This window comes from Barbus barbus, assembly GCF_936440315.1.
Source record: "Barbus barbus genome assembly, chromosome: 37".
NCBI classification, from domain to species: domain Eukaryota; kingdom Metazoa; phylum Chordata; class Actinopteri; order Cypriniformes; family Cyprinidae; genus Barbus; species Barbus barbus.
This window is the reverse complement of record NC_136715.1, coordinates 19758847-19768844: the sequence shown is the minus strand read 5'-3', so window position 1 is coordinate 19768844 and position 9998 is coordinate 19758847. Positions and strand designations below refer to the sequence as shown.

The 9998-nt window shown below is 35.7% G+C and overlaps 1 protein-coding gene across 2 annotated transcripts in view; it reads left to right on the top strand.

Annotated features, from left to right (window-relative positions):
- Window positions 1-118: 118 nt before the first annotated feature.
- Window positions 119-9998, top strand: part of LOC306856852 (lymphocyte antigen 75-like) — a 30188-nt gene continuing 20308 nt past the window's right edge. For both annotated transcript variants that reach the window (XM_079396359.1, XM_079396358.1), the window contains exons 1-6: window positions 119-330; window positions 2276-2644; window positions 5348-5521; window positions 6497-6655; window positions 8193-8309; window positions 9850-9984. In XM_079396359.1, the coding sequence (XP_079252485.1) occupies window positions 192-330; window positions 2276-2644; window positions 5348-5521; window positions 6497-6655; window positions 8193-8309; window positions 9850-9984 (1093 nt within the window). In that variant the 5' untranslated portion in view covers window positions 119-191. The remainder of the gene's footprint in view (window positions 331-2275; window positions 2645-5347; window positions 5522-6496; window positions 6656-8192; window positions 8310-9849; window positions 9985-9998) is intronic.

The following is a 9998-nucleotide window of genomic DNA, read 5'->3' as shown; positions in this document are numbered from 1 at the left end:
TAACGAGACGCACTACAAATTAGGGCGTGGCTTGTCCGCTATGACGCCGTTGACAGCTGACCAATCACAGCTGGCTGTCGGTGCAGCGATAAACAGAAACAAAAAATCTCTCAGGAGTGGCGAGGCACACATCAGCGAGGGGGATTTCTGCCGCTTCGGCCTATACGAGCATATGTCGTCTGAAGAGACGTATGACTGCAGTCAAGAGAAGTTGTTTACATTTTCTGAACATGGATTGGAGCACACAGCAGTTGTTTTACACCATAATATTTCTACTTTCGGGAGAAAGCGCAGTTCATTTAGGAAGTTGCTTATCAGCTGTGATCAACGGTAAGTCTTCTGTATATAACTTAGTGATCTTCTGTAACCTTAGACTAACCGCTGTTAATACAATTATTATCGAACCATTCTGACATTTCAGAAATGTAAAACTTTAAAAGACTAAAATGCCTCAAGCCCTGCCAGTCAGTCTGATGGGGAAAGTGCTCTTACCTAATTAGGGAGTGAAAGCAGGTTGTTTGAGTTGTAATATATAATGTATGCGTGCTGTTCTGAAGCACTGAATATACTCTAAAGTAGTGGGTCTTTAGTAGTTTACATGTGAGTTTGTGGGTCTGGTCAGGTTCAAGTGTGCGGTTCATATGCTGCCTGTTTAGAGGGACATCATGGTGAGTGTTAGGAAATCAGTATAATATGAAATATTAACCCTCATCATTGCCTCGGTGTGGATCATGGCTCTTATCCCCTCCTGCAAAACACCTCCTCATATTTCAGTTAGATGTGTGTGTGTGTGTGTGTGTGTGTGTGTGTGTGAGAGAGAGAGAGAGAGAGAGAGACTTTCAGCCATTACAACATTTTTTTGCCCATTAGCCTTCACATAATGAAACAAATTCATATCTATTACATATGCCATACATCTGCAGTATTTACTGTATTATTTATATACTTTATATATATATATATATATATATATATATATATATATATATATATATATATATATATATATATATATATATAAGTGTATGTGTATTGTATACTGTATTATAAAAACAATTTAGTACATAGTCTCATAAATATTTTGGAATAAAATTTGTATTTGTACATCAAACTGTTTTATATATTCAAACTATTTTCCCTCAGTTTGCCGTGTATTTTCAGAATTTGCTTTTATTATATTAAGTTGATGCATCATTTAATACAGTATTATACTTGAATGAATATCTACAGTGAAATATATATTAACAAGCATATTTTTATATGATTTAATATCATTTTCTATAGTTTTATTTTGTAAATGTTATGTAACTACAGTATAATAATAATAATTGTATCTATCTGTAGTTGTATTATGTAATTATAAATATAATTTAATACATTTTATTGAATATTATAATTTAAGATTGAAAAGAATATTTTAAAACACACATATAGAGAGAGAGAAAATATTTATTATTTTTATTTTTATTATTTAATAACATTTCCATAGTTTATATATAAAATTTTACTCTATAGAACTATAATAATTTCTAATTTTATATAATTCTAAATCTAATTTAATACATTTTCTTAACATATATATATAATGTGCACACATGCTTTTGTAGGTTTATGCTTATATAAATCACTTGTGTGCAGTTAAAATACACGCTTGTTAAATATGTTTCATAGAAGCAAACAAACAAAAAAACTTCAGCCATGTTCTTCAGAGAAATGTTGCTGTTGTGTTTGTTTCGTTGGGATTGCAGTGACGCCCCAGCCTCACCAGAGCACTGCGTGACTCAAAGAGCCCTTTGTTTTCTGCCTGTTGTTCTAAACAGCAAAGTCCAAAGGAGTGTACAGACACTATTATGAGACAACTTTGACACCGTAGAAGACATGTGGAAAATAGCCTCACTTTGGCAAGAGAGAAATATCAGTTAATAATAATCCAATGTTTATTTAAATGCACTCCAAGTCTGCTTCAGCATAAACACCCTGCTGTCTAAACAAAGATTGCTCGAGGCGTTCTGCACATCTACACAAGCAAATACGTCTTTCTTTTGCTTTCCTCACGTGGTCACCCAGACTTCTTAGTAAAAGGTCATCTAAGGATGCTTGGATCTTAATTATTTTTGTTGATTTAGTTAAAGCAGTGATCAAAAGCACATGGTAGTTGACTGAATTAGATATAAAACACTGTTTGGTTTAGCACATGTTGAGTCGGTTACTCTCTGCCGTCATCATCTCAAGCAGGATATGTGTCAAATAACACAATCTGTTTTTTTTTACGAAGGAGAGGACGCGTTTACTATCCAGCACAATAGCATTGGGAAGTGCCTCCTGGTCCAGGATGGAGCCTTGAAGTTGGGAGACTGTTCATCGGTGCCGGCCGTGTCGTGGAAGTGGGGTTCGGCCCACAGACTGTTCCACATGGAGTCGTCTATGTGTCTGGGTCTGGAGGTGCGCTCCAAAATAGTGACCCTGTTCAGCTGCGACTCCACAGAGATTCTGCGGTGGAAGTGCTACGAGGACATCATCTACACGGAATACCAAATGAAACTCAGCGTCGGGACCAACGACTCTGTAACCGCCAAGAGGGACGGACAGGACACTTGGAAAAGAGGAGGGAGCTCGGAAAACATCTGTCAGCAGCCGTATCGAAGTATGACGCTGTCGTTTTTGCACTTGCTTATTTAGAGGTGCTGCAGCCTAATGGGTTACACTCTGGGGAGGTAGCTCAATTTGTTTTAGGTTCAAACCCCAGAAAGGTGATGCATTAACCTTTGAGCCTTTGAGAAAGGTTGTCTAGCGTTACGGTCCTCATAATTAGTCGTTAAAGGCGTCTGCAAAAAGATGGCGGATATAAGAATTTTCTTGTCCTGGCAAGCTCTAATCGGATTGGCTGACTCTACACAAGTTCTGGGATTGAGGGCACACATGTTTGTTTTTTTTTCAGTTTCCTAGAAACAGTTTAACGTGAAACAAAGTAGTGTTTACAAAAAGAGGTTGATGCAATTAGTGAGACTATAGTATATAAAATAAATAGTGCTGTCAAACAATTAATCGCATCCAAAATAAAAGTTTTTGTTTACATAATATATGTGTGTGTGTACTGTGTATATTTATTATGTATATATAAATACACACACATGCATGAGAAAAATGTTCTGTTTATATATTAAATATATTTATATATAAGTTATAAGAATAGAAATATAAACACGTCAATATTTTCAAAATATATACTGTACGTGTCTGTATTTATAAATATACACAGTACACACACATATTATGTTAAAAAAAATATTTTGGATATGATTAATCATTTGACTGCACTAAAAATAAAATAATATATTTGTACAATTATTTATTTTGTTTGTTTTGCAATATTATAAGAGGATTTCCTGTCACTACACTCACATATGCGGCACACACGTTTTCGTTTGTCATGAGGTTTACATTCTCTTGCAGCAAGTGCATGGGGGTTGCTTTTCTGCGGTTTTACAGTTGTTCAGATCATCCAGTTCATCTGCTTTCTGTTGCTCTGCCCTGCAGGAAGAGTCTTGAGTGTTGCTCAAACAGCTACTGTTGTTTGGTGTGATTGTAGCAACATAATGCTGGAGTTTATGGGAAACTCCACCTGCTCATTTATAGAGCGTAGTGATTGCTTAATTTCTGGCAGTAAATGGCTAGCAAATTTACTTTCTGTTTTTCTTTCGGCTAACATGGTTTCTGTACATTTTCAGATGGCAAACATTTAAAAAACATAGTTAGGATTTTTTCTTCACATGATCTACATTCACACAGCTGTGGAATGTGGTTGTCGGTTCTGCTTAATGGTTTTTGTTTTGACCTTGTTTCTGATTTCACCTAAAATATAGAAAAGTTTGAATTTTTTAAAATGTTTTTAAAAGTATCTTGCTAACCAAGTATTAATTTTCTGTTTAATTTAAATTTAATATAATTTAAAATGCACTCCAATGTTATTATTATCAAGGTTGAAAACAGTTGTGCTGCTTAATATTTTTCTGAAAATCGTTTACTTTTTTTGTAGCATTATTTGATGAATGAAAAGTACAAAATAACAGCATTTATTTGAAATAGAATCTTTTCTAACATAATAAACATATAGTCACTTTCAATCATTTTAAAGCATCCTTGGTGAATAAAACTATGAATTTCTTTTCATAAAAAACTACTACTGATCATTAAAAATGATCCAAAATCTATTACTGAGCAAGTGCATAACCCAGTCAGTGTTCAAAACTATCTCCTTACCTGAGCTCATTTCACAATAGCTTGTAATAATATTTTATAATTTGAGTGGTTTGGGTTATTCGTCTTTGTGTCATTATGCCACGTTTGTATACATAAAAGAGTCCCAGCTAGAAGGCTATAGCGTTTGTGGATGCTGCAGGTGTCAAAACATTTGTAGTCTCTTCTTACAGCATCTGGAATAATTAAGCTTGTTATAAATAGAGTTATGGTAATGAAACTAGATTATATTCCAGTTTTAAATGCACATCTGATTACAGACACATTACTATACTTAATAGAACAAGTTCAAAAGAACAATGGTGATATTGTTAACATTACCAATTTGAGAACAAAGTATAAAAATAATAATTTGCACAGTTTGACGTGATCTGAGCAAACTTTGCGATCTTTAGAGTTAATCATCATTGATAGTGCGATTTATTGTATTACAAACTTTTTTTTTTTGTAGTTGGTCGGAACAAAACTGGCAGACGTGTTACTTCAGATGAGATTTTCTGGTGAAACATCTTATTTTGGACATACTTCCAAGACATTGTATCTTTAATTATGAAGTACAGTGGATATCCACACTGGTGTTGACTGACAGCCACACATAAACCTCAAATCATTAGATTCTTCCGCGCTGAGGAGTTGGCCGATGCACAACCCACGTAAAGAAGATAATTGCGCAAATAACTAATTGCAGGTTTCAAACAGAGATCAAGACTTTTATTCACTGACTGTGTGAATGTAGCCAGAAAGGTCCCAGGAGAGTTCTGTTATATATATTTTTGTCGTGTCATTATATGTTAGAATCGTATAGTAGTAGAACATGAGCATTCAGTCAACTTCCTTTCAAAATCCGCGAATGGTGATTTAAAGAAGATCTATGTGGCGAGATGAGAGAGATTTTTGCATGTGTTTATTAATCTCTGCATTTGTACATGCTAACTACATTAAAACTAAATTTACCCCATGTTTCGACACTGAGGAACATTTGATTTCATGAGTCATTTGTTCCTCTGAAGATGTGTCAGAGGGGAGATTTGGTCAGTTTTAGCTACATAAACCCACAAAAAGTATGAATTTCTGTTCCCCTATTTCTCAGGGATGCACACAAGCGGGGGGAATTCTAACGGGGCACTATGTGAGTTCCCCTTTCTCTACAATGGGACCTGGCACCACAGCTGTCTGCCTGGCACCGGAGACAAGACCCTGGACTGGTGCTCCACCACAGCAAACTATGATCTCCAGAAGAAGTGGGGGAATTGCCTGAAGTATGGTAAGGTTTACTTCCCTCAACCGCTACTAGGGGTTTCCAAATATCAGCTAGAAAGACAAAGTACATGTGACTCATTTTACAAAACACTGAGACATTAAACTATCGACTATAAGAATCTAATTAATGTAGTTAATATAATAAAGGGATGGACTTTTTTCAGATTGAAAGTTGAAGTTGTTTAATTTACAATTACAATTATTTCTTAATTAAAAAAACAAATTACGCAGAAAACAAATAAATTTATTAATTGGTTGATTTTTTTATTCATTTATTTTAAGCATACACTTTTTAAATTATGAAATTAATAAATAAAATGACTTTCAGTTCAACAAATAACTTAAAGGGGTTGTGAACTGCATTATTTCGTAATGTTTCCTGAGGTGCACTTATAATGTTAGGATCATTTTTACATACAATTGTTTTTCAAAATTAATAAAAATAAGTGTTTTTAAAGTGCAATGCCTTCTTGCATGTAAAAATAAAAATTTGATTTCTCAATTTATGGCCCCTTCAAATGATTTATTTATTTATCTGCACACATTGTCTTTTTATTCTACAAACACTTTTATTCAGCAATTATTAAATGTAACAACTTTCTATTTACATAAATACCATAAGAGATATGGGTTTTATAAAAAAGCTTTTTCTGTGAAAAATTATGCCACAGATAGTCACACTTTAGTCCGAAGTTTCATACTGACCTATTTAACCTGCTAGGTTTTCAGTGGAACTCATGCTGGTTTAAGCTGCCCTTTTCACACTGTTCTGTTCTCGCAAAGCCAGTTTAACTATGTTGCACATTCCTTTAATATGACTTCTTACACTTTCTGAAGAAACATGGAAAAGATTGCAACACTTCAAAGGTCAGAGACAGAATGAAAAAATCACATATGCTTTAAACCAGGAGTCAAACAGATGGAGGTTTGTATAATGAAAGAATTGTAACTAACCTCCTACCGGTTTTCTTTTATTTAGTGGAAGGATGCATTAATTTATGGGAGGAAGCCCCAGTGAAAGGACGCTGCTATCAGGTCGTCTCCACAGCGGTGGTGACCTGGCACGAGGCGCGGGATGCCTGTCGTAGTCAAGGCGGAGATCTGCTCAGCGTGTCTAGCCCTCAAGAGCTTGAGTTCTGTAAGATTTCTCATTTTCACTTTTGTGCTTTGATCTTGTTGTGTTATGATCTGTATAGCTGAACCTTTTGAGTCTCTTATGCTCACCAAATCTGTTTTTTAAGCAAAAAATACAATAATAAATAATATTATACTGTTAGTATTATTAGAAGTATTTAAATATATTATTACAATGAATATTTAGAATATATTTATTTATATTTATTTTGCTCAGGAAGCATTTTTGAATGAAATTGACTGTACTGTCTTATACATATCTTGTGTATTTTAATAACTTTCTTAATATTTTTTGTGGTGCCCATGATATTTTTTTTTCATATTTTATGATAAATTGACAGTTTATTTACATATTTTTTGATAAGTTTACTGTTAGTTTTGAATATAATATGTTCTTGCTAAAATACTAATTCTCTCTCTGCGTAGTCACATTTTCAGTTTGTAGATATCCATTAGAGATCTTGCCTATCCATTAGCATCAACCCCAGTTGGACATTTATTACTTCATTTACAACTGTATTTTGTCCTCATGCACATTTGAGTTGTAAAATTACTTTATGCATCTCCATCCATATTCTTCATACGGAGTGTCTATTTACACTAAGTGCAAATAGCCCGCCTTGTTGGCAAAGGCTATTTACATTATGTCCGCCCACCAACGTGTGATTGGGTTAGTCAACATTGAAAAAAGACACTCAATTAACATCTGTTTCAGTGGTGTAGATGTAAGGTGTATGCTTTTTGACGCGATCGACCCGAGTTCGAGCCTGCCTTTTGCCAAACTTTTTTTCTCCCTTTTCAAATCTCATATCGCATCAGAAAGGCATTTAATTTCAATAAAAATTAAGGAATTATCAAAAAGTTGAAAATCAATCGGGTAGGGTTAGGGTAGGTGTAGGGAGGGCTTTATTGTCCCAATAAGGTTCCATCCATTTAATAATTTGAATTAAAACTATAATTTACACTCAATACGTTATTATTGCGTATTGTTTTATAATGTACTACAATACTGAGGTGCAGATAATTGCTACTATTTGCAATAAGTAGTATAAATAGCAGAAAATCTTTCTATTTTAACAGTGTAAACAGAATCTATAGCTATTTGCACTTAGTGTAAATAGCATATCATTAAAAAATACTGCTATTTTCACTTGGTGTTAATATAATCCATTGCTATTTACACTTAGTGTAGATAACCGCTGCCTTCTTCATATGCTTTCGTCCATTCCATCTTAATGTGGACTGACAACTCTAAGTGGGCCATTAGTAGGTTGGCTTTGCTCAAAATTCCCTGACTTCATACCACTTTCCAATCATTGCTCTACGGCTGACATAGCAACACTGGCTCCACCAATAGCATAAGTTCAGGGGCGGGCTGTTTGTTTGTCCGACCAATAGCAGCTGGTGGGAGTGTTAGAGAAACCTGTTTGAAAACACTTCTTATATTTGGTGCAAAATTACACATTTCAGCTTTAATCTCGCAGCTAAGTTTGTATTTTTACTTTATATAATATTCATTGTTTATCTCCTTCCCCCTGCAGTTAAAAATCAGAAAGACTTGCCAAGCAAGCTGTGGATCGGCTTGAACCATCTGGACTGGATGCAGGGTTGGCAGTGGTCAGATGGATCAGCTTTATCTTTTACCCCTTGGGACACAGGTGATTTTAACCGAAAAATGTATTGTAAAGAATCTTGTAGTAGGTTACTGTTCTTACTTTTATGTTTTAAAGGGATAGTTCAACCGCATGTTGATCTGGTAAACTTATGGAAGAGGTGGAATCTCTGACATAATATTTTCCTTTTGAAAGGTTTTTCCCTTCACAACCCGCTCTGCCACCGTCTGTTGTGCCCTACATCTACAGTACGTTGTATTTATGGCGTGACAGTTATTCAGATTCACAGTGATGTAGGTTTAGCAGATCAAAGAAGACCTCTTCTCTTCTCTTCTCTTCTCTTCTCTTCTCTTCTCTTCTCTTCTCTTCTCTTCTCTTCTCTTCTCTTCTCTTCTCTTCTCTTCTCTTCTCTTCTCTTCTCTTCTCTTCTCTTCTCTTCTCTTGGTACAGGAGTACTGTTCAGCCACTGACAATGACCTTTCTGTTGCTGTTAATGTGGCAGTGTGTGTGGGCATACAAGGATAGTTGTTTTGCTAGAATAACAAACTGATGACTTGAACAGCGTATTTATGCAGTAGACACAGGCAGAATCTGTCTCTGTGATGACAGCATTGTCGCTGACTGACGGTCATCTGTGATCTAAAAACAGCTTTTACTGAAGGCAGTCTGCCAAAACGTCAGCTTGTGAAACGTACAACTCTATGATTTAATAGTGTGGCTAAACACCTCCTCCACAGAAGAAGATCAACACCTGCTTCTACATCGCTGCCTGTTTAGCCCCGCCCAAAGATTCACCGATGTAGTGTAAATTACGAGAGAGGTAAATGCAGGTCTACGCAGAAGCCAAACAATAAAGATGCTTTGAAGGCATCAAGTGCTTTTTGACAGTATAGTGTCCCCGTCACCATACTGGGGCATAGGACCCACACAAACCACAGGGTGAGCACCCCCTGCTGGCCTCATTAACACCTCTTCCAACAGCAACCTAGTTTTCCCGGGAGGTCTTCCATCCAGGTACTGACCAGGCTCAACCCTGCTTAGCTTCAGTGGGGAACCAGTCTTGGGCTGCAGGGTGATATGACTGTATGCACTCAAATGCTATTTGAGCATAAGAAACAACATTCATGGGGCAGTTAATTTTAGATTTTGTTGCTGATTTGAAATATGTAATTTAATTGCAAGTTCAGCGAGCAGTTTTTGAGATTTCAGGATTCCCCTGTGCATTTAGATAGGACTTGCACTTGAACAGACTTTCCTTGAAAGGGACTTTGTATGAACTGAGTATTTATGTGGTTTTAACCTAAATCACAGCAGCATCCTTCTATGAGAAATGTAGACATACAACCATAGCAGCAGTCGTTTACTAAAATAAGTTTTAATGCAATAAAAAAGGATTTGGATGTTAAATTTAGGTTTTATACTAATAATACTTTTGTATATAGCATGTCCATGAAACAATAAATATAAAGAGGTTGCTGAAAAAGAATGAGTGAAAATGTTATGGGATTAGATTAATTCACTGTTTTGTATGTGGCACTGTTTGCATAAAGTGTTACGTTTGTGTGTCACATGGCATGCTTGTTAGGCATCTCAATCAGATCCCTGATGTCGGACGAGGACTGTGGAGTTCTGAAGGAGCCGCTGTATTTCGGCGCAGAGACGTGTGAAAACCGGCTTCCCTTCATCTGCATGAAGAATGACAAACACAATGAGAGTACAGGTCAGATACTGCCC